This window comes from Camponotus floridanus, unplaced genomic scaffold (genome assembly GCF_003227725.1).
Source record: "Camponotus floridanus strain SB8 unplaced genomic scaffold, Cflo_v7.5 scaffold246, whole genome shotgun sequence".
In the NCBI taxonomy this organism is placed as follows: domain Eukaryota; kingdom Metazoa; phylum Arthropoda; class Insecta; order Hymenoptera; family Formicidae; genus Camponotus; species Camponotus floridanus.
In genome coordinates this window covers 136,067-163,107 of record NW_020229377.1, presented here as the reverse complement: position 1 = coordinate 163,107, position 27,041 = coordinate 136,067, and the positions used below count along the sequence as shown (strand labels likewise).

General features: G+C 28.9%; 1 protein-coding gene across 9 annotated transcripts; it reads right to left on the bottom strand.

The window, feature by feature from the left end:
• Positions 1 to 425: 425 nt before the first annotated feature.
• LOC105256924 (pyrokinin-1 receptor) lies at positions 426 to 22,784 on the bottom strand. Of its 9 annotated transcripts, none has more exons than XM_011267207.2 (6): positions 22,601 to 22,784; positions 13,592 to 14,545; positions 13,014 to 13,420; positions 3,485 to 3,705; positions 2,248 to 2,677; positions 426 to 1,421 (listed from the first exon to the last, which is right to left on the bottom strand). In XM_011267207.2, exons 2-6 carry the CDS (start codon positions 14,116 to 14,118, stop codon positions 1,159 to 1,161), a joined length of 1,848 nt encoding a protein of 615 aa, XP_011265509.1. In that variant the 5' UTR covers positions 14,119 to 14,545; positions 22,601 to 22,784; the 3' UTR covers positions 426 to 1,158. The 9 variants fall into 9 exon arrangements, with proteins under 9 accessions (XP_011265509.1, XP_011265513.1, XP_011265514.1 ...); XM_011267211.2 differs by having other exon boundaries at positions 426 to 1,418; XM_011267212.2 differs by having other exon boundaries at positions 2,341 to 2,677.
• Positions 22,785 to 27,041: the final 4,257 nt, after the last annotated feature.

Sequence of the window (27,041 nt, the reverse complement as noted above, 5' to 3'; positions counted from 1 at the left end):
AAATATTACTCTTACCCTATATATTTTTTCCATATAGTTTTGCATTTAATATTAATTATTTAATATTAATTTTATTTTTCTATAATATTCACTATTTTTCATAAATATTCACTAATAAAAAAACCTATTTGGAAACAGGAAACTCAAAAATTAGTTTTGCAGATTTGATGCTTATTGATGATATGTAATTTTCAATTTTATACAAGTTGAGATATATTTTTTTATTTACATTGATAATGAAAAATAACAAAATAATAAAAATATATTCAAAAATAAATGATTCAAATTTTAATTCTATACAAATTTTTGATTGTAATTAACTTTAAATTCTCTTATACAATTAGAATTTTATTATAATTCTTTTATACATAATTAGAATTATATTAGAAATTTATATCGAAATATTAATATTAATCGATAATGGACACAAAGAAGCTATCTACTGTATGGCAAGTCATTTCACATGATTACATTAGAACTTTACATATTATCAGCAAAAACATCTTTATCATCATTATACATGTTTACATTCTTAAGAACGTCGATAAATATCTGTAAATTATATCCGTATGAGACTAGCATTATATTAACAGTTATACTACACAGAGAAATATAATGTTTGCAAATGTATGTAATTTAAATATTAAGCAATAACGATCTTGTTTACGCCACAATTTTCGGCTATTTGTTTACTAAAATCACTGTCAATATTTATTTCTTTCAATCACGGACAATGATTTTAATATATTATCCCCAATTTTTCCCCTGTTAGGGGAAGATTAGTTTTTATCATATTATGTTTTCATTTTTTCACATAATCAATATCCTTTTCTCTTCTTACAATAATAACTTTACGAAAATTGACTCTATCAAGTTTGTGACATATTCCGCATCAATTCATTCTGATGATGCAATATGTCTCGCGCATTATCCACCACTTTGATCCAATTGTATTAAGATTTGCAAATTGACAAACTCTTTTAATTGCAAGTGATAGTATATGTTCTGTAGAATTATATAGAATTATATAGATGCTATAATGCACACTATCAAGATCTTTATATTACCCAGACTTTATAAGCCTGCGGTATTGCATATGAAGATCGTGTTGATTTCGAGAAACGTCTACTTCGAGAGGCGACGTTTCTGGAACGAATGTCAGGTAACAAGGTCGAAGTTCAACTCGCCCATGTATCGCGCCAGTTCAGTTCCGGTAAATTCGGTCTCATCGAGATCTTGAAGACTGGAATTGCTGATCGTATTGGCGCTCTCGATGCTTGGATGACTCTGGAATCGCGGCGGCATCACTGCGATCGGCGTTTTCTCTGGTTTCGGCTTCGTCGGGCTGGTCGGAGAAGTTTTTCGATGCTGTGCGAAGAATCCTTTCGTACTGAGACCCAGTCTCTCCGTAAGGATCCCTGCTAGAAATGTCAAACGTCAGATAATATTTTTTGTAGCTTTCGGAACAGATGAATAAGAATAGATAAGAGATAAATAATCGTAATAAGAAACTATAGAGATAGAGAAGGAGAAAGAGAGAGAAAGAAAGAGAGAAAGAGAAGCATTTATTTAAAAAATGCATACTTTGTGTAATTAATATATTTTCAATTTTAAAATTTACTTTAAAATCTTATGCTATCTGCAAACACTTATCTCTTTGACTGTTTACGTAAAATAAATTTAATTCTACTTAAATTCTTCAAGTTATCAAATGATTCATGTTTCAATAAATTGAGATTAAAAACAGTTAGATCTTTATCATTTGTTTTTCGCGAGATATGTACAGTAGGCACCAATAATGCCTTAATATGAAATTGATCGCATTCGGGATTAATAATGGCTGCGTTCAGCAGAAAATGCTGCTTTGCAACAGTTGTAAAATTCGTGAATCTGATTGGCGTATGCTCTTAATTTTGGCCGAATCTAAGAGCATACGCCAATCAGATTCACGAATTTTACAATAGTTGCAAAGCAGCATTTTCTGCTGAACGCAGCCAATGATTAGATATTATTAAGTTATTATTAGTCTCGAATGCGACCAGTTTCATATGTTAAGGCATTATTGGCACCTACTATATAATTATGCAAGTACATAATTATAGAATATAGATTGCACGGAGGTGTTTTCTCGAAAAAAACTAATTTGTTAAATAAAAAAGGGCCTGTCATTGATCTAAAGATCACTGTTAGGGATAGGACCTACGGATTAATTGGCGTCGCGATAGCACGAGGGCAGACGAACGCTACCTAAAGTGACAGCTTTCGGTGACCTATGTATCCTCGGCAGACACTCGTTTGTGGCTACATTATTGTTGCCCTCGTTGTTGAGAGCTTGCTTACTCAACGACGTGGTCATGGTGAGTTGACTGGAATCGGAGCCTCTTGACATACTTCTGGCGTATTCCCGGCAGCTCGTAGTCTCTCTAATCGCGACAACAGTACGCACTTGTTGTTCACTCTGTGATTTCGCGAATCCGTTCACCTCGCAGGAATTTACGTTATTCGTCAAAGCGATATGCATCATTCGCTGCTGCTCATCACTGAGGGATATCGAAGGCGAATGCTGGGCGTCATTGAATCGCTTCATAGACCTCTGATACCGCGACAGACTGCTATAAGTCGGCTGTCGAAGGCTACTTCTGTGAGACTTCCTGACACAATTCTTGGATAGCATCGACTGTAAAAAAGATTACGAAATTATGCTTATTGAATTTTAAAACTTCTTGATCTTTGTAATTTTATTCTGTAATTGATGGATAAAAAAACATTTACATGTTCTAGTTAAGAACTTTGAAAATTATGTTAAAGAGAGAAAAAAGCTAAAAAATATTGCGTACTTTGTATGTCTAAATATTCTGTGTATATATATATATATATATATATATATATATATATATATATATTATATATACTATATATACTATACACTCTCAAAAAAATGTTTTGCTAATGTAGGTAGATTTCTAGATGTCGCAACCAAAATTTATCGCTATTTTTTGTATCTGATAGAATATCGTTTGTCACAGTTAGAATTTATAGCAGTAACATTCTAGCAATATCTGCTAGAAAATTTAGGATTATATATTCATTTGTCTCTTGCTGCTAGTATTTTCTGTGTACTACAGCTAAACTTTATAACAAGTATGATTGATTATAACATGGATAAACGCCACAGAAAAATTTTCTTTCTAAATTTCACAAACAGTTCAGATATAAATTCTGTCTCTGTCATTTAGATTGATTACGTACAACATATATACGATATTACAATATTTGCTAATCGTTTATCTGCCTCAGTTAATTTTGCGCACCTAGAAAATTTTTGCTATAGTTGCAAGATCATTTTTTTGAGTGTATATACTATATATGATACATTATACATTATTTAATATATTAAGATCACAAATATTAGATTTTAAAATTGCTCGTAAAGGGAGAAATTAAGTAACTAATTCCAGTTCTCCGGAAGAACTGAAGAACTCACCTTGAAGGCTTCCCTGAACTTGTTAGACATAATATTGTAGAGGAGCGGGTTCACTGTGGTGGATAAATAATAAAATATTCCGGACACATACGTGAGCGTGGTATATACTATAATCAGGGCATCTTCAGATTCAGATGCGGTATTTTGTGCCGCATATACGGCCAGTAATCTTTGTGCGTGAAATGGCGCCCAGCAGATGAAAAAGGCTACTACTACTGCGACTATAAGAACAAGAAGGATATTTCGTTAGCAGGAAGCAGACTCTAAAGTTTATTTGGTTCTTTAGTTTCTCTCACGTGCAAGATAAGATGTAAAATTAAATGAAATCTACATCTTTTGTACAGCAAGATTAGCGTGTAATTTGATTAAATTACTTACGCGCATAATTTGCAGGAAATAAGGAGCTAATTTTTCTTTGTAAAAGTAAAAGTACTCGAAAATTTAAACTTGCAAACTTTCATCGATAATTTCAATTGGAAAGAATTCATGTATAATAAGTAATTTTGTAGCAAAGCTAATTAATTTCCGAGAAAATTGAGAGAAATAAGAAAATTAGAGACACGTTAGAAATACTTTCAAAATTTTTAATTATTTTCTTTTAGACACATAAGAATTTTTACATATAATTATATATTAATTTTGAAGCGCAAGATTTGTTGAAAAAAAATTATATTTATTCTTCTTTTCTATTTAGCAGTCATAGATAAGACATATATATTCTTAGTATCAATTTGAAAATTAGATGTTATTTTGGAGTTAATAGAACAAGGAATTAGGCATTTATGAAATGCGAACAATTCCGTTGTCTACAACTACACGAGCTTTATGGAACGTATTGAGAACAATGTCGATAACGATAATATTGCTGAAGTTCGACTATTTGCTGCTTTAGATCACATTCTGCGATTTCATTATTTCGTACAAAGAGAAAGAACTTTCATTACATCTATACTCCGTTGTGTGAAACGTCGAAGTTTCCGAAAGGTGAGATAATTAAAGTTCAGAGAGAGTATGTTAGATATCGAAAGAAAGAACTGCACTCTTTTATTAAAGAGATTTTAGAATAGTTGGTGAAACTTGAGAAATGCTAGAATGTAAAAAAACATGTGACAAAAAAACGGTTTGTACTTTTCACTAAGATCTATGGTTTTCTCACAATTTCTCAGATATTTCTCGACCTCTGCGATGTCCAGGTAGAGCTTTCATTCTTTCATTATACGCGCGCGAACATCCTTTGGCTATATAATTTTTATCCCGCTTTTATGTCTCTCGTTTATGAAGTGTGATGAGGCTTCTAAAAGATAAATTTTCTGAAAAGACTATCCTTTTAAAATATTTCGAGGTTAAATCTTAGTAAATTGAAATTATAAATATATATCATTATTTTTCATTATGAATATATTGAAATAATGTTTAAACATATATAATTATATATACGTATATAATTAATGAATAATCTCTGCTTTTATAATTTATTTAATATGGAAGGAATAGATATTCTTTAAACCTTTTGAAATTAAACATACTTTTTACACTTATTAATCTTAATTAAAACTATTAAAAAACTTTTTTAAATATTTTTTATCTATTCATAAATAACACTTATATAAAATAAATTGAAAATTTACGAGCCACATACTGTGTGAAGATAAATGCAATTAAATCTCCCACGCGTCTCATTTCCTCGATAGTAAGCATGCTGCAAGCAATTTCGACAGATTTTCTCAGTTGTTTAACTCGTATTCCGAATAAATTCTTGGCACGATAGGCCAATGGTTGTCTTTCGTATTTGAGAGAAGACAAGAACGACATAATACTCATTTGAACATTCTTGCGAAATTATGACCGCAACGCGCAAAAGTCGAAACCTCGCTAAATGGCTGAAAATTTCAAGCACGGAATACTAGACTGGCAATAAAACTATTTGAAAATAAGCATGAAATTAAAATGAGTTTTATTGTGAAAATAATAGCTTTATATAAGTAATACTATAATAATAACTGATGGACATAATTTGTAAAAATTAATTCACATCAAAAAAGTAGAGAGAGATGGCAAGAGAGAAAGAGAGAGAGAGAGAGAGAGAGAGAGAGAGAGAGAGAGAAATCTAAAAATATTATAAAATATTATCGTGATATTCTTCTTCGCAAATTACTTGCATAAGAAACAAATATAAATGAGCTGAAATTTAAATAGACTTATTAATATTTATTTATATATTAAATTTATATTTAGTCTTTGATAATTAATATTTAATTATATTATTAAAGTTTTATATTTAATTATGTTATTAATATTTATTTATTTAAATTACTTTCTTCTCTCTCTAAAATGTTAAATTTTACAAAATAATATGAGCAATTCATGCGCAACGTCAAAAATATTTGACGTCATGAATATTTTAACATGAATTGGAAAATATTATGACAAAAAATAGTATACAAGAAAAGCCAGCTTTGCCTTTCATTCATATAGGCGGATATTAAAGGATGAAGAATGTCAAAGTAACGAATAACTTATGTATAAGGAGAAACGAAGTTTTCAAATTGGCTCATGCAAATTTTTGCGTAATAAAAACTTGGAAAATTATGTATTAACAATACAATAACTTTCATACTTTTAAGATAGACATGATAGACATAAAAATAACTCAAATGTAGTTGTTTTAAAAATCGTAATCATCCATAAATATCGAACTTTCATAATTTATTTATATCACTAAGTAATTTAAGAAAATTCGATATTTAAAGGGAAACACTTTGAATTTTTTAGAAAGAACACTTGACTCCAATTACAAAAAAATTTTTGAAAAAATAATTGTAGAAGACATATTTGGTTAAATAAATAATTGAGATAAAGCTCATAGTTTATTAAATACATATCTTAAATAAAAGACAACAGATTCATACCCCTTTAATTTGCGCTTCAAAAGAATAAAAGTAAAACATTATGAATTCTTCATATCAAGTATGGAAAATGTTTATACATAATATAATATATAATACATTTTCCTGCTAAAAAATTTTGTACAATTTAAAAGAAAATATTCTACAATTTCCAGGAAACAATGTTTGCTAATAAATCTTTACAATTCGATATATGGGATATTGCATTCGTGAATATGTAACTTGTGATAGATGAGCAAAGGTACTATAACATTGATTTAAAGCATTGTTTATCATAGTTTTTCGATGAAAAATATTTGATAGTGTGGAAGTATGTATATTTAAAAATACGTGTTTATTTCTTTTTTTATTGTGCAAAAGGGAAATCGATGTTATTGTTATGCATTTTATTTTATTGTTATTGTTATGCGTTCGTTGGGCAAACGAGATACGCCCACATGCTCAACGATACGAACCATATGATGATCGACATTTTTATATCGATTATCTCTTTGGCTGAGGTACTTAGACATCGAGCGAGATAGGCAATCTCATGCGGATCATAAATTCGATGAACGGATCGTTTTCAGAATAATTTAATATTTCCAGATTCAGCTGACGATTGATTTATACATACATCTAGATAGTGTTATGCGAAATAAACATGTCAATGCGTTGTTTTTCATTAAACAACATTTAAATATTTTTGCTATTGTTATATATCATCAATGTTATATAAATGCGCAATTTAATAGCGGAATTATTATGAAAAAGCCATGTACTATTATTATAAGACATAAATATCCATTTAATTTTATTTGCTTAAGAAATGGTATTTTTTATTATTATTATCCTATGCATGCGCAAGATTTATTATTCTAAAAGTATATGCATTATGATTTCTATTTCAGAATACCCATAAATATGTTATGAGAAATAAAATCCATATCTTCGATTCAATAAATCCACGAGCGTTCATTTCCTAGTTGAGCACATAGTATAACACATTGCCTATCAATAACTTATCATACATCCACCCAATGATATTAAAGCAAATAATTTTGTAGCTATTTAATATTTTAATTTTTTATTACATTGCATAATAATAACTTTCTCTTCCCTAAATTAATTATTTTAAAAAATTATATATATATTATTATATATATGTATATATATATATATATATATATATATATTTATAATATTTATAATGTATATATATTTGAAGTTCTAATAATTTTTATATATTATTTTTCTGCATTATAATAAAAAAATGAGATAACATTATATAAATATAATGTAAATGTACAATATTTTTAAAATATTATATATTTATATTTAGTATTTGACTTTTTTATATTTGTCTTATTTTTCGCGATTTATGAAGATTTACGGATTCGATGTCTTTTATGTATATTATTTTGTTTAGTGGATTTTTTATAAGAACGCCTTTTTTATTTTATTACAATGATAATCTCAGCGCAATAAATTATATTTTCTAACCCAATTAAATGTATCTTCACTTCTTTATTTGCTAAAAATGCGATTGAATGATCTTTGTCTTCGATTTGGCGTAAAAGGAAGGAAAATATAGAGGCACGTGTGATAAATACACAAACTTTTCTGTTTTTTCAAGAAGCACGTATTAGCCCTCTGGAGGAAGAGTAAATGGGAAAGTCTTAAATACACGACGGAGAAACAAGATAATTTGCCGGAGATCTGATTTTTTCTTCTTTTTCGCACTAATAGCCAAATAGATTGGTAAATCGATACGGCGTACGGGACGAAGGGCGAATAGGACGGCAAATAAACGTTATTATCTAATAGTTATTATCGATGGAACTTTGTGATATCTAAAAATTAAAAGTAAGAGAGACACGACTTCTTACTTAGTATTTTTAGTGCAGGACGTAATCTTCGACTACCATCTGGTAACTATAGTTTATACGACGCAGAATGTGCGTGAAATCTATTTGAAATTCTATGACATATACTGTATTCTCTAATAGAATAATATACTGTGAAATATAATTTTAGACCGATAGTGTGATTTTTTGCAATTTTAGTGCAATTTTTTCATAAATCTTATCAATCTTTAGATTATATTCAGTTGTTTAAAATATTTCTCTCTGCATATATTTCGATAAATAAGATCGTTATCGAAAGATTTCTTTTTCTTTTTTTTCCATCCACTGATAGAATAAAGTATCATGATATTTAGATAATAACTAAATTTTTTTAACTTTTGTTGTATTTTCTAGATATGCACCTCAATTAGTGAAATTTCTTGCGGCTGAATGACTTTGTCCTTTGCAGTATAAATAAGAAAAGTGAAGGATTCTATATATTCTTCTTCTGATAATTTTTGAAGAGATTCTTTCTTGGTAATCGCACGTGAAAAATGTACAGACAGCGTCTTTTCGAGTATTTGTATAATGTTGTTCTATAAGAAAGTTGCAATCATGTAAGGAATTTGATCTGACAACTACATATGCATTTATTCGTTACGTATAATAATTGCTTCTTTTTTGCTGACATGGTATTTATCATATTTATTATATTTATATATATATATATATATATATATAATACATAGACTTTTGAAATGATTTATATTTGACTTGAGACAGACATTTAAAAAATAACAATACGATGAGAAGTCTTAAAATAGTTTTGATGTTGATTCGCTGACGCAAATGATAATTTGTAGCCTAAAAGATTTATAAATTGCCACAATTATTCAATATCAATTCGGCATGATCAAGACATGATCAAGAAATATTCGCTTCGATATATTCGTATGATCAGGAATCATTGAGAGTCTTACGTAAGCAGATTGTGGTCAGAAAATAGACTGGAATCGCTCAGCTGCACATCGAAAGAGAAAGAAAGAGAGAAAGAGCAAAAATATACAATTTGCAGTCAAAATATCATAAATGTATCATAAATATACACTGTAATCATATTTTGTTCTTGTTCCTATCTAAAAAATTATTGTTTATATTAAAAGTGTAGTAAATTAGCAATTATATAAAATGCAAAAATAATTTGCTCTTAATAAATACGAATTCGAATTATTTTTTATAAATATGATATTTAAACTTGATGGTGATTATTCTGATTTTTTCCATGTTTATAAAGAGAATTTAACTTGTCAAAGCCTTGATCCCTATTTAATATATATATTTCTCCCTTGTATTTACATTGCTTAAATTTGCTCCGTGAAATTTGACAACCTAGAGAGATCAAAGTTTAGAAGAAATTCAATAAAGAGACCAGTGAAGGACAGCCGACTTGTTGATGCAAATAAAATCAGAACTGCTGCGTGGCGTCGTAAAAAATTAGAAGCGTGAAAAGCAGGAGAGTACGGGTCATTTATCTGCAGCTATTACCGCGCGCGAGCGGAATAATTCTCTCCTCTCAGGGTTTCGGATACAAGTTCTCGAATCCGAAATGTTACAGAAACATAGAAGAGAAGAAGAGAAAGAGAGATGAGAATAACTCATAAGAGAAATGCTGATATCGGAGGGGTCGGAATCCCATATTTCTTTCATATTTCCTCATCTTATACTTGGGTTGCTATTAGATGTCGATTTGACTTTTTTACGTGCGTCGCAGGAATGTTATAATATATTGATGATAAATGATTGTTGATGACACTGCGGTTTTTATAAGCATCATATATAATATTAAGCAAACATTGGTTGGCGAATTGTAAATCTCTTACATGTTTACCTCCAATTTTAAAGTTATGCTTACTTGAAATCAAGTGAGGAATACATGTTTCATTATCCGTTGAAAAGTTTATTATCTGTTTGTTAATTTTTATCTTACATAAACAAAAAATTTGATTCTTTAATTTTATTTATTTAAATTTATAAAATATTTAAATTTTTAAATTTAAATTTTTAAAATATATAAAAATATAAAAATATTTAAATTTTTAAAATAGTTTAAAAATGACATCAAACAATTCACTAAAACATCACACAAATCCTACGAGATATGATTATACGAATATAATTTTATAATGTCTTAATAATGTCTAAAAATACATCCGAAACTTCCGCAAATATTTCGTTCGACATCTCTACTAGGATTTGATCGATTTAATCCGATCAATAATGTTTCTGATAGTTCTAAAAATATACGACTATAATGTAATCAACTCCGAAATCATTTGGGTGATTTGGCTTATTTTATCGAGATGTGGGAACGGCTGGCGATCTCGAAAATTTCGTTCTATCATATCGATGGAAATAACCTAGGTCTTGAGGGATTATCAATGGATCTTCTACTGAACGTGAGTTATTTGTTGATCTTATTCGTATCACGAATAAGAAAAACCTTGATGTAGTAAGAATGTTATGTCGCGCGCGAAAATATGTAATATTACATGCTTAAGCAGTATAAATATTTTCTTTTTCAATCAATGATGATTTCGAAGAGATATAAGTCAATGATCATAAAGCATTCGTTGCAAAGCAGAAAATTATTTTTTTAAAACGAAAATTCTAAAATGAAATAAAATATTTTGTTAGATTTTTAGAGGAAAATAGAAAATTTAGAAGATAAGTAAATTTAGTAGATGAGAATAAAAAAAAATTGATGATTATTTTATTATGCAAAAAAGTATCTATGACAAATCTTTTTTTCAAAAAATTTATTTCTTGTAATCAGTTCGTACAAAGTTAAGGTATGATTATATAAAAAATTCGAGTATAGCAAAAATATTGAGATATTTTAAGAATAGAAGATAAAAATATTTGCATGTATATAATTATTTATAAGTTCATGGATTTCCTGAAATTTAAATTCTATAGTCGGATGTGGAATATATTTATAACCTGTGATGCGAAATATAAATGTCACGTGAATGAAGACTCTCGTCATATTAAACGATGTCAATATCTGCGGTGGGAAAATTTTATACGAGATTATAAAGTCTCTCAGGACGAATAGGGCATGCAATTCAAAGGTCAGAATTTTTCGATATTTTTTTATATATACGCAATACCCCCTCACCTCTTCTTCTCTCTCTTGGCGATAGACTGATATCGCGGATTTCCGTTGTGAAAAAATTCGGAAAGCTAGACACGTCGATCGCGTCAGATCGCGTATGATTGGGATCGATTCGGATAAACCGGTTTTTTCCTCTGCTTGGCAATTTCCAAGGCGAAACATTTCAAATACGACGGCTTATTATAAATATACTAGGATTTTGTAGAAGCAAAGGCGGCTTTATTTTCGTATCAAATCTGGTTTCTAATTAATTGAAATAACGAATTATCAAGTCTGTTATTTTTTTTTAATTGCGTTTTTACGACGACATTCCTTCAAGGTATCGAGGCAGCTGGAATACCTGACCTTCAGGAAATTGCGCGTCTCTCGATTCTAAAGGGGCTTTTAGATACCATCTAACATATATGTACTTTGTCTTATAATAATAATATTTTACGAATCGTAGAATCTTATCATTTATGGCAATCTTAGGCATTTATGTTGAATGATTTTTATTATAATTTTCATTATGTAAAAAGTGATTTAAGTATCTATATAATTTACAGATTTCTTCTCCGTAATTTTTTAATTGTTTTATCTATACCTTGAGGAAAATAATTTTCTCACAGAGATTTATTGTATTCAATAAAATCTTCACATGCAATACAAATTTTACATCGTCTCTATCAATATGCTTTGTGATATTATTTATAGATTATTAAAATATAACAAAATGTCTTCGATTACTCGAATAACTACATTTTAGACAAGGTTTAAATAAAGCATGGATTTGTATATTTACGAGATTGTTGCAGAAATATCTAGTGGAAATGGCTAATTAGAGTTTGTATTTGTTGACAATTTTTTTAAATATTTAAATTTTCGCGTTTGAATTTTCTAGAAAAGAATAACTAGCGCAATATTTTTTAATAATATACACCTGTGAAAATGTGCGAGCTAAACTAGAATATATTTAAGTAGAATACGTCCTGTGCGGTAGATTTATATAATCATAAAAAACCGGAACGATCAGATTGACATCGAAATGATTTAGAGCAAGCATTGAAGTTTAAGTCATGACAGTATTCTACAGCAAATGATATATTTAATAAAAATCTATGAAAATATCGTTGCAAATATTGTAGCATAGGAAAATGCGAAGCGAATAAGTAGGTCAAATTATAACGACAGATTCATCGCATTTGACTTCTCAGAAAACAATTTTTAAGATTTAAGAAAACAAGTTTTAATTATACATATGTGTCCTATATATATTATATTACAATCAAGTTTTTAAATTGAAATTTCATTAAAGTTCACTTAAAATTTATTAAAGATTGTGATGTTCTACTTACAATTAGTTATACCAAGAAAAATCTGTTCGATAATTTGACCCATTTATCTTGGAGTACATTCTGCATATCGATTCAAAATATTCTTCGAAAGTCAGAATAATAATTTCACGTGGATTTTTCCAATAATTGCGAGCTTTAATGGATCATCGTCAATTTTCCATCGAATTCGCGCGCAGACTTTGATATAAATCTTGAGTGGTCTCATCGGACGACGATGCATTCGGAGAATCGAAATGAGTCGATATTCAAGCAATAATTTCTAAAGCTCAAAGTGAACCTGCTACTTACTGAGCATGCGAATGACATTTCTCTGGGCGTTCGTCTTCCCTCTGCCATTATCCTGATTTAATCCACCAGGTATGTGATGCCTCTTGCTGTCAGTGGCGGTTAGCAGATTCGAGCGTCGTAGCTTGATAGCGATCAGTATGTACAGCACGATGATGATCGTCATCGGTAATACGAAAAACAGAATGGTCGAGATTTCGAATGCGTGCTCGATCAGCGTCCAGCGCGTCGAGCAAATGGCGCTGTCCAGGATAGCGCTGTCGTTGTTGTACTCGTAGATGATGCCAAATTGAATGGCCTGCGGCACGGCGAGACAAAGGGCCAATAGCCAGATTACCACTACAAATTTGATTGCTCGAGACAGCTTTGACATGGTATGCGAGATGAAGGGATGACAGATTGCCACATATCTGGGGAAAAAAAGAGGGAAGTAGGATATTATTTTATTAATCTCTATAGCATGGAAATTGTAAAGATTTAGGTAGAAAAAATATCGTATGCTATCGAAAAATCGATCAACGTATATTTGACATTCTGTCAATTATCAAATTAGCAACATACTTAGATTTCTCTACATTTACCTTTCAACGGTGAAAGCTGTGATAGTGAGGACGGTGGCGTTGGCCGAGGTCTCCGCAGCGAAGCTCTGGATAATGCAAAATGCTTCGCCAAAGACGTAGGGAAAAGGCGACCATATATAGTACATTTCCTGCGGCAGACCGGAAACAAGCAATAAGAGGTCGGACACAGCCAGGCTGAAGAGATAATAATTGGTAGCGGTATGCATGGACTTGTTGCGCGCGATTACCACGCACGTGAAGATGTTTCCGATCACGCCGGTGAAGAAGATTACAACGTAGATCACTGTAATCGGTAGTATGATATATAGGGAGTCCCGGCGATCGGAAGCGAGGGAAGCGTTTTCTTCCCTCAGGAAGGCGGCGATCACGCTCGAGTAATTTTCGTTTCGTGAGTTCGCGCCAACTGCGGCGTCATCGATCGTGGAACGTAGTCTTAAATGCGAATCATTGCTCTTCACGAGTTCCCAGGTGTCTTCTACAGCCTCTTTAAGGATTCTCGTGATATTTTCTCCGATCGCCGAAATCATTCTGTTTTTCTTTATTTTTATCGTTCTTTTGACGAGCGACCAGATAATAAGACAATTGGCGAAAATACACGCCGACTTTGCCTTGTCGACGATTCAGATCTCATGATAAAGAGGCTATTAAGCTTGAATATTTTTACGCTGCTAAATCTCCGTTTATATTTTCGCTGTTGAAATCTTATTAGCATATCAAGTCATCGTCATTGACATTGTCGCACGATTGCTGATTTATTTCGTAAAATGAAATGTCCTCCTGTTAATTCTGACATCCTCACATGTTTGTCGTTGAATTCCAACTTGTGATCTCGATGTTATTGATAGATTTCAATATATTTTGTCCAACGCATCTTTCCAGTATTTTTCCACGAATCAAAATATTGATTTTTGGCGATCCTTTTTTGCTGCTTTTTATCTTTGTTCGTGTATGAATCTAAAATTACAACAAAGTTTATGTTTTTGATATTCAAAACATAAGTTGTTTATGATTTTAAAAGAGCAAATATAGGATAATAATCGCGCAAATAATTTGATGGAGTTCGGGATTACAGCGTTTTCTCTCGACGTAATAATGGTATGTGTTAATGGTTTATAAATGGCACTACACACGTATAGTATTGTGGATAGCAGTTTTCATTATCTGTCCATTAATACGACATTCCGCATTCTCTCCCGCTGCTTCGATTAATTTCGGTCAATTTACGCGAATTGAGAGACCGCCTGTAAATTCCCCAATCGGACTCGGAATCGTACAAAATTGGTTCATCCTTACGGATTATCCACACACACACATATATGTATATATATTGTGAATTTTTATTAATATATTTAATGCATTTATATACTTCCTAAGTATATATTATTATTATTATTATTATTATTATTATTATTATAAAAATTCTAATTAATCTTAAAAATAATTTTTTTATTAATGCATTTAACACATTTTATTTCTTAACATTTAACATATATGCAAGCAGAAAAGGCATTTTTTTAGCATTTTTCTTGATTTTTGTAAAAAACTATTTTGCCGATAATTTTACTATACAAAAGTTTGACGTGATCGGTTATCCGTTAAACCAATTATACGTTCAATTCAATGTAATCGTTGACAGGAATTTGTCCGTGACATATTGCTATTAATAGCTTCATTCACTATTCGCCGACGCAAATCTTATCCATATATTTTGAACAAATGATATATTTCATAATAAATCATCGGTAACTTGTAAAATTAATAGCAAATTATCAGTTTGATCTTTTGCAAACGACGTAGCAGTCTTCAAAATATCATAATTGCGCAAGAGGGATAATTTTCAATTATATGTATGATATTTCTATTTGTTAACAAGTATCCACTTTTCGTCTTGTTACTGTCATGTTAATCGTTCTTTAACATAAGTGCATTTTTCTAATATATATGTTGATTTGACACATCGCTTTTCTCCGAGTTCCTTTTTCCTCTTTTCTATTCATACATCAAAATGTTACATTTCTCTAAATATAATAAATTACGCAAAAATGTTAAAAATATAATAATATTTTTCCGAATAAAATTGCAAGATATTTAGTGTAAATATGATCCAATATATATAAATAAATAATTTTTTAAATGTTATAACATGTATTATAATTCTTATATAAATATTTTTTTTTATTAAAAATTATATTTTGATATTACAGACACATACACATAATTGTTTCGTTTACTTGATTAAAAAAATACTTTTGGTAGATACATGCTGAATTTCCAATAGCAATATATAACATTTTTAATAACGAATCACTTTCTTTCTCTATGGGTCGAATCACGATCTAACACAGAATATATTTTTCTTTCACAAATATATTTTTTTTATCAATGGATAGATTTAGTTCGTGTAGAATAGTGTACACACTTTCTAGTTTCTTTACCAGCTATGTGAGCTACAACTGGCGATCGTTTCGACAAACAAACTGGACACTATGGAATGCTTTCCAAAAACTACAAGCCGCACACCACCACTGCTTTACATTTGTTCTTGAACGCGGAGCACTTAAACACGTTCTGCATCGCTACGCTGGCGAACACTATTTTCATCCGCACGCACTAGCATACTCATCTTTGATTTTCTTGCCTGCATTCGATCATGTTGTCATCGGCAATGCCGGTTTTATAAACGTTAGAAACACACGAGCTCTATTTCGATTCTCTGAGATTGTTCTCTGGACTGATTTCAGTCCAGTATTATCTACTAATTGTCATTCGCTTATGAAACATTAAACACTGTAATAACAAACTAAAAACATTCCGGATAGCTGATTTTTCCGATTTATTTTTACTTTATTTCTTGAATCTTCTTGAAACGCTTTTTAATGATTACCAGATGATTTATTAAAATGTAATGATTTTAAAGTGTATTATTATTTTGTTCTCTAATATACAGAGAAAAAAAGAAGGAAAGGGGAAAAATTATTTGCTATTTATGCTATTTATTTAAATTTCATATATTAAATTAAATTATTCTTACAACAAAAAACCGGATATTTATTTTATAATATAATATAATGTATATATGATTTTTATCTTCGTACCCGCTAATTAAAATGTAAAAAAAACATTTTAACTGACATTTATATAATTGAATCACATATACAATATAATAATATACATTCGACTTTTAAAATTCCATGATAAATGTAAATTAGAAGTCATTGATGCTTTAGCATTTCCAATATTTAATATCTACACTATAGTATAAAATTGATTTTTGATAAGCAGAATTTTTAAAAAGTAAAAAAGTCTTATATATTTATTATCTTTGATAAATTATTATTTTTCTCATTTATTAATTTACTTGTCTTACGAATATTATGTCTTTAAAAGTCATCAATTTTTTTATGTTTATTTCACTTATATTTCTTTATTTACAAACTTTTGACAGCTTTGACACGAATCTTTAGAGAATGTCGACTTGTCAATCAGTTAGTAGATCACAGTCACAACTTGTCAAACAAGATTTTGAAACATCTGGTTAACGCATTTCAATTTGCTCGTTTTTTATAGTTGTTGTTATTTATTATTTTTCCACTTAAATTTTATTTATGAAACGGCGAAACTTTTAAAATAACAATGAAAAATAACGCAAGATAGGTATTTTATGAAGCATCTTATGATATTTTATGACTATAAGAATATTATAAAACATGTGATATACATGCGCCATTTATTTTCTATTACGTCATATATTATTGAATAAATTGCAGTTTAAAACATCACAAATTTAAGAAAATAAATGTTTTTTCAAAGTATGAAAATTTGACGTAAATGATAATATTAAATTCATTTACACACACAAATTCAGATTAAGATAAATTATATTTTTCAAATGGAAATTAATCTTTAGATGTTAGTCTATCATCGAAATTAACTTGAAATGTAAGAAAATATAGAGAATATTGAGTTTAAATTTATACTAAATATTGAATATTAAATATTAAATATTTTTAGACAGTGGCAAATTAATTATTGCACGATATTTAGCTATTTTAGCTCATTTTTCTTGACATATTATTGTTAAGACACAAAATCGTTTTTCTTTCATTTTAATTTGTCTAATTACTCATTTATATTAAAATATAATTTAAGTATAATCTTTCACTTTTAAAATAAATTATAAATTCAAAATAATTACACATATTAATATTACACAATATTAATATTACAAATATTACAGATATTAATATTACAAAATAATTACACATATAAATATTACACACATATAGACATACACAATAAGTTATATAATATAATCCTCTCAACAGGTATACCTTGACGTTGATGGAAGGGTTTAATACCTGGGAGGTTTATTTTGAAAGGAAAGCTAAGTACTCAAACAACTCGTGACAATGCTTTTATAACATTATCATGAATTGCAAATATTGCAACAAATATATAATTAATTACGTTATTTTTAATATGTCGATTTTTAATGTGTTGCAACTAATTTAATCGCGTCTTCGCATAATATTTTGATTTTATTTCAATAAGCGATTTAGCTTAAATCCGATAAGAGTGGGCTGGAATCGTTTAGTTTCACTTCTTCTCTCATGCACCATATGACGTTATCGCATCGTATCTTCATAAATATATAGATAACTGAACGCCACAATCTTTTTTTTCACTACTTTTAAAGACGATACTCTGAGGCAAGAGTCGAGGCGAATCTCGATCTTATTTATTAATTTTAAGTTCTTTTTGATGCGTTGATTTTTAATGTGTCCGGAATTAACCGCGTTTTCGTCTATTTCGTTTCGAGTGATCGTTAAAAGTGATCATAAATTTCGCTGCATTTGATTAAATTCTTTAGATACAAATCATTAGAATTATTTATTTATGTTTACATGCGTATTACTTATTTGTGTTACTTGCACATTGTTATACACTTGATTTGATTTACGCTAACGAAAGCATAAGCATTTATCGTTTGTTTGTTCATTCATGATGCTTTTGAAACCGCTGCGATTTGCGCAATACAGCTTTTTCGCGTAATTTTGCCATCAAAAATATTTCCGCACAATTATGTTGAAGTTTTTTAATGAATGAGCATTAGTTAATAAACAATCAGTAAAAAAGCATTAATTATTAAACAACAATCTTCTTGTCGAAACAATATAACATATTGAGTGCACACAGCTATTTGTTTGGAAAACAATAGATGGTTTAAATTGAAGGTTCACATAACAAACGTTATTGATGGAATAATATTGTGTTGTTCTATTAACATATGGAACTCTCTATGTTGGAATAATGGACGGATATTGATTGAAGATCTTTCATTCGCGAAAGAAATTGACAGAAGTTCGAAATTATAACTTAATATTATCTGATTCGAGTTAAGATGATTTTTCGATTACTACTTAATTTGATTAATAAGATTAATTAAATTAAGCAATAATGCGAAATAATAATTAACTTGATTATTAAATAAATAAGAGGAAAAAACGCGCGCGTGACGTCAATTAATAGTCGCGAATAATAACAGAAAATATTAAATCTATTTGTTCGAAACAAAGTATGAAAATCCAAGGACTGGAATAAGTCGATCGATCGATCGTCGCGGTTATGGTAATACTGCACGTTTACGGTATAATTACCGCAAGCGTTTACCAACGCATCGATAATGCTGGGTAACGCATGTTGGTGATTTCTCGCTCGACTGAGATCGAATGTGATGAGAGAGATGGAAATGTCGAAGGAAGCATCGTCGCGTTAAATTAGACAATCTTCATCACGAATCAGGCTGTTTATTCCATAATTTTAAAGTACGCGATTTTTAATTTTACAACTCCAAAATCTCTTTGTCAAAAAAGCAAAAATATTTCAATTAATTTTTTTAGATAGTTTTAGATAGTTTGCTATTATAATTGAATTATGGATATATATATATATATATATATATATATATATATAATATTCAAATTAAACAATAGATTTATTTATTAATGCAAAGTTAATTTTTTAATTAATATACTTTTTAAAGAAAACTATACATGTTAATTTTCTTGATTTTTAAATTTATAAATATTTTATAGTGAATGTGAATGCTGTAATAAATTTTGAATTGAATTGAAAGAATTTATTTATATATCTTTAATTATAAATACAAATCATATATCTTTAATTAAATACAAATTATGTATGATTTCGGGAGATTAAAAATAAAATAAATCCGTCTATATTTTCGGCACAACAAGATGATTTTAATCTCTAATGCGGATAAACAATAGATAATAGATCTCAATAGATAATAGTATATTTTAACATAAGCAATTACAATCTCACGTTTTACGTCATTCGTGCCGCTAGAAATAATTACTAACAGATGATACGCTATGAAATGATGATAACTTCCATATAAGTATTATCTTTGTCGTGTGAAGATTAATATTTACACTTCCAAAGTTAAAAATCCTTCCATAATTATAACGAAAAAGAAATGTTAATTTATATAGAGCTCTTTTTTAAAATGATTATTTAATTATTCTATAATGTTAAAGAGCAAAAACAAGCTTCAGCTTATGATAAAATCTCATACTTCGATTTTACTATAGAAAATACTATCAGAAAATATTATAAAATATATATCAAGGGAAAAAGAAGATATGAAGGGAAAAGCTCGCACCAATTTTTTTCGTTTTAGTTTTCTATTTTTCTATTCTTAAGAAAAAGAAAGAGTTAAAGGAAACTCGCGTTAACTTTCTCATTTTTCTTTATAAGATAGCAGTTTTGTGAGTTATGAAGAAATAGTTCGATTATGATTGCTCGCAATATTCGCGATTGCAACACACACACACACACACACACACACAACGTTTCACAACATTACATTCATATCCCTAAATTTTATGATCACGAACCATGCATTAATATAAATTGAAATCTCTCACGTGCGGAGATTGCAAGAGACTTACTATTAATTTACTTTCTGTCTTCGATCTTGTTGATTCTATTTATATTATTTTTCTCTAAATATAGAAATGATGGTTGCGTTGTTTGTGTGCGCAATGTTTCTGTTTAAATTTAGCACGAGAGAATCTGATGCTTGCTAATATTGCAGTACGAAGAAAGGAAATAATTTTAAATATAAATAGTTAATAAATATTGTAAAATAGCGGAGAAATATTTAATATATTTTATTTGATAAGTACTAATCGTTACAGATATAGATAGTTACTTTACCTGCAATATACATCAAATAATCTGGCGGAAACGACAATCTCGCGGGAAATGGAATTGAAGTCTTAACAATACAAAAAGTAGACAATACATAAAGTAGATAAACTCACGTAGTTGAATAACAAAGTACTGAAAAGTAGATAAGCACACTTAGTTGAATAACAAAATCATCCGTCATGAAAATGCAGCATTTTCCTTATTTGTTTCTTTAGTAAAATGAAACAAAATAAAATCAGATCGAGTTTTAAAATTCCTCGTTTTAATCTTTCTATAATGTCAATGAATATGCTGGATGTGTTTTTTTCTTTTTTTCTCTAATACGCTGATAACATTTTGCATGCTCTTCGCTTTCCTTTATACGAAATCTTGCGAGAATTGACGGTAAATCCACCGTGATTCTTTCACCTGTTGCGTGAAAAATCGTTTGTATGGGAAGAGTCTGCGTATCTACATATCGGGATGTATATTATCGATCGACCACGATCATTCTCGGATAATAATTTTCTGCAGAAGCGGCGCGTTTCAAATTTACATTTATGAGTCGTTTTCCATCATAAAATGTATTCGATTGCATGAATCATGACGGCAATCCGCTACAAAATTTGAAATGGATTCTTGTTCGTATTCAATCGCATGATGTATACAATGATCATAAATTTTAATCCGGACTCGCACGATATGCCGTCACCTGTTGATTTTCAGAACATCGCAAAAGATTTTTAGTTTGTCATCATTAATCTCGATTTGCCTTTATATACAATATATTGCGATATATATAATTTCTTTTGTCGTTTATACCATAACAATTTTAACTTTTCCTGAAGCTAATTTATTTTGTAGATATTTTACGTAAAATTTTCAAACTAAATAAATAAACGTAATATAGCGTATTGAAATTTATCATTAAAATTATTATTGAAATTATTTATTTGAAAATGTAGATTATATTTATGTCTCTTTTTTATACTTAATCCTTATTTCTAAAAATGCACATTAATTAACAGAAATACCCTTTTTTTCTTTTATTAAAAATTTTACTAATTTTAAAAATTTTACGTCTGTTTATTTCTTTGTACCAATATATTATTTAATAAATCAAAATTTAAAAAAAAGTGTTGATGTTTTATAATCATACATTGTAAACATAATATGTCAGTCTAAGAAAAATGATAATTTAAAACAGGTTTTTAAGATAAACGTGTTACTCTTTGTCACGCTTTAAAGACAACTAAACATTTATATATATCTGACAAATAAAATGTAAAATTTTTAAATGTTAAAATACGCTATCTCGACGATGACAGCTGTACATGAAGTAAACACAAAACGAGAGAATCAGTCAGCATCGTAGAAAAGTGACAGCATTGAATTTGGATACTTTTTAGAGAATGGATTCACTAAATAAAAATAAAATAAGAACGAAGGCCAAGCGCGCCAATCTTGTGACAGTGCCAACATCCCGACATCGTAAAATCATTCTTTCAAAAATATATAGTGTATTATTTTTTCGAGAGAATGACACGTGCCCGCGATACATGAAGATCCGTGTAAACAATTTTTAGTTTTTACTTTTATTTCTACTTTCTGGACGCAAAATTATCATAAGTCTCACAAATTTATTTTTCTGTATTATTCTAATGTAGTAATTTATCGTATTTATGCTTTATTTTGCATCACTTTATTTATCCCTGGATTAATATCTTTCACACACATCCTTTTTGCGCACACTTATTTCATATATATTTTACAACTATATAGATGTTTCCTTACGATGATCTTCTCTCAAATCTGACGAAAATCCAATTCGAGGGATATGGGCTGACTGTAGCACGATGACACACGATTATCATACGCGCGATTTGCGTTGCATTTATTCTCTTTCACGAGATCGCGAGTTCATATGTGCCTCGCATCATGCCACGGAAAAAGTCCAACTCGATTTGCCGTGGAAATACCGAATCCTCCCTCGAAACTAGCGGGAACCAAAGACATCTATGGTGGGAGTTTTGCGCCAGCGCGAAGATCGCGACCATCTCCTCGTGTCACGGTGTGAAACTAATCTGATCTTTACAAGGCTGGGAATATTTTATTGAAGATATTATGCGAATATAAATATAATGTTGGATTCTAACATTGGATATTAACTTTATGCTTTAGCAAAAATGTGCAATAATTATACACTGCTAGATTTACATTTCAAAGATTAGGCAATTTAATTTTTTTTAGTCTAAAATTTATTTATTTATTAAATACTTATAAAATACAAGTATCAGCTGTAGAATGGAATTTAAATTCTAAGTTATAAATTTTATAGAAAACACACACAATTGATTTTATACATTTTAATTTTAAATTTCATTACACTAAGGGAGAAAGAAATTTTGATAAAATAATTGAGAGAATCTGTGACATCGAAAGAGATCCTTTGTGTCTTATAATCGTAAACTTAGGATTGCATAAACACTTGTATAAATATCTGCTACGCTTGCGGGAACTTAAGTGATGCAGTAAAGAAGAATTTACGGCGAAAATAAAGTTAAGCTGCCTTCGCTGTCGCGTGAATCTCGTGGACATCTCGTTCTCTTGAAAATGCTTTCTTGCACTACCTACAACAGCACTTAATTGCCAATCCCGCTGTTCACACGATGGCGTAATTTTTCATTAGCGATTTTTCTTCGACTATTCAATTTTCTTGCGTTTTACATTCAACTAGATGGCTTTTAAAGGTCCTTTGATAGCGATTGACTTTTTCCTCCGTTTATACGCATATCGTACCTTTCGCCTTATTGCTGGATTTCTATTCCGATGCAATGAAATGCATCATAGGATGATCGATTAAAAAGAACCATTATCTCTAAAAAATTAAAATCGATATTGCGAACTGTATTAAATATTCATAAAGCGAATGCTTTTGAAATCCGTATGCTTTATAATTTACTTTTTCATGAATCACGTATTTTTATATGTATATATGCGATACTACGTAGATAATGAAGATCAAGATCTTGCTCGCTCGTTGGCGTTTTCACAATTTCTTTTAAATATTTCAGATGACTTTAAAAAAATCATTTCTTTTCTTTATCAATACTTTAAAATCAACTGTACACAAAAAGAACGAGGACTGTAAATTGATTAAATAATTGATATATAATATTGATATAGATGTAAAATAGATACAAAAAATTTCATACAAGTTTCAGAAGTAGAACAAGTTCGAGAAAAAGTACTTGTAAAAATTCAAGAAATGCGAGTCATGAGCATATTCATACGCACTCGTTGTATTTGTGGCATATTTTACCGATGCAAATTTTATTCGCTCATTTTGCGCGTGCATTGTCCAATTTTTTCGATTTCTTCCCTGTTATTATTTTTCTATTATTCTTTTTCTTTCTCTCTATGACACATCCACTTAGATTTCTTCTGCGATTCCATCTTTATGTATTTCCATAACTAGAGGTAACACTATCATCCCAATCCGCAGAAGAAAGAACGGAATTAACTCTCCCTTTCTGCATACATTGAATAGAAACTGCTCACTTAACTTGGAGGATCGACAAAACTTTTTATGAGAATAGAATTTTGTATTTTTCTCTCTCTTTTTTATATAGACACATATAGACAAATCTTATTCGACAATGTAGTCTAGAAAATAAATCATAAAATTCTTTCGCTTTTATTCACATTCCAATGAAACCGGTCAATTTGAAAACTCAGAGAAACAATCAGAAGAGTACAAAAATAATATTTTATATAATTATACTAATAATTATTATATAAAAAATCGTATAAATTATTGGATTTTATCTTGTTATCACAGAAAATGATTATCAAAAAATATGGTTCCTTAATTGAAAAGAAATAGAAATAAAATAAGAAATACAAGAAATAGCACACCATGTGGTAGAACATGAATTGTATGTTTTTGGCATTGAAAGATCGCTTCGCCTTTCTAGTTCTTGTTTCCGAACCTTGTTATCGAAGCCATGAAAGAAACCATCGTAAAAATAAGATTCCTGTGAGATCTTGTGACGTATTGTGTGACGTTGCTGGGTGACGCGATTCATTCATTTTGTCAACGGAAATAACGAGTAACAACGGACCTAAAGTGGCTCAACGTAGGCAGATATTCATAGTTCATTCTTATTTAAAGCTATCTTAAGTATAATCTTAAAACGTTATAAATTAATTACAAAACAATTATTAGCATCTTAAAATTTTAAAAAGATCTTGAAATAAAAACAAACTATGAATAGTCTTGACAAATATTAGGCTCTTTACATTCAAGATAATATTTGTGATAGGAATATATATATATATATATATATATATATATATATATTTATATTTATTTTCTTTTTTATTGACAGCTTGAATTTTTGTTATTACATTGCCAATTATAATTTTCATAATCCTCGTTTTCCGTCAATGTAAAAATTAATGCAGAGCGGTATGAAATTAAAATTTAAGCATAATCAATGCATATATAATAAGCAATGATCGGATTTATTGTATTTATAATTTCACGATCCATTCGATTTAATCTTTTTTATCAGAATGCATATTTGGAACCAAATTGAGTGTTCTAAATTAGAATCTACTAAAATATAGAATCTATAATATAAAATAAATATTAAAATAACATCTAAAATATGAAATACTAAAGAAAGGAAGAAACAGAAAGATATCTAAAAAAACTTTTTAATATTTTTTGAAAGGATTTGAATATTACTATTATATTATTATTATATTACTATTAAATATTACTTTTTATATATGTTTTAACTGCATTTGTCATTAAGCAAAATAATTTATTACTTAAAATTTCATTTTTATTGCACTTTGTTCGATTCGAATCACATACGCGTTGAAAGTTATAAATTATCCATGCGCACAATAAAATAACATCGAAAAAAAGAATATTTGAAATATTCAATTTTAGTTATTATTTAACTTTCAACGAATCGAAAAAAGAGTATAGAATTTCCATTTCATATATTGAAGCCCAAATAAAATTATTAGTTAGTAAGAATGTTATCTGAAAAAAAAGAAAGAGAATTGAATTATTTATGCACCATAGTGAGAATATAATTATTTTTTTGCGAAAGAAATTATTTAACGACAATTCCAGACGGTGCGAAAGAATTGTTTGTCGATAATCCTTCAAAGTCTAACAGAAAGTTTGAAATTTTCTCTCTCGCAAGATGTTTTTCTTTTACTATGTCAGAAAAATTTAGTATTGATTTTAAATTACATAATTCCAAATCATATTCTGCATAATTTTAATAATTATACTAAAATAATTATAATATAAATGCATTGAAATTGTTTCTAAATTTATGTCGAAAAAGTCATGAAAAATAATCGTCTTTTATTAAATTTATTTATTTATTATAATTTTATAGAGAGTTTATCAATCTGGAACGTGAGGATTATGCTTATTATAAATCATTATAGTTACAGATGTATCAAGCTTGCTTATCTCAGATTGAGGATAATGTTAGGGAAGTTTATGAGTGTAACTTAGTTATATTTACGAAATGTTTGAAATTATCTAAAATATTACCTTCATAAGATGTTTACTTTATGAATTCGTAGAGTGATAAAATTTACTATTATAATAAACTGTATATGCTCTATCTAGTTTTAATTAAATTAAATTAAAGACAATATTATTATTAGCAGATTTTTCATTAAGATCCTCTTACTTATTGAGTACAAATTGCAATAAATTGTTTTTATTAGTTTATAGATCATATTAATTTTAATAACTTTTCTCTTATTGTTAAAATTATTTTATTATTATTAATATATTTTATCATTTTTAATATTATATTATTAGTTATCTTCTATACAGTTTGTGTATTTTATTATTCGTTGTATGAAACAATTTGGTTTGATATCGTTAATTCATCGTGATAAACATGCAGATAAAATAAAAATAAAAATAATAAAATCGAAAAAACTGATAATGAATTTAGAGAATGGATCTATATATTTTATATATCTTATCGTGTACATATACGATAAGATATGTAGATAATTATATATATACATATATATAATTTTACTTATAAAATAAGCGTATTCCCGATTAATACAACTTTTTGCACGCCATAAACTGAGTAATTGCAATTTATTTGCATAAAAGATGCGTTCGAATGGATATTCGCGATACCTTTCTTGTCGAGTACTCTTAAAATAGTGAAGGAAT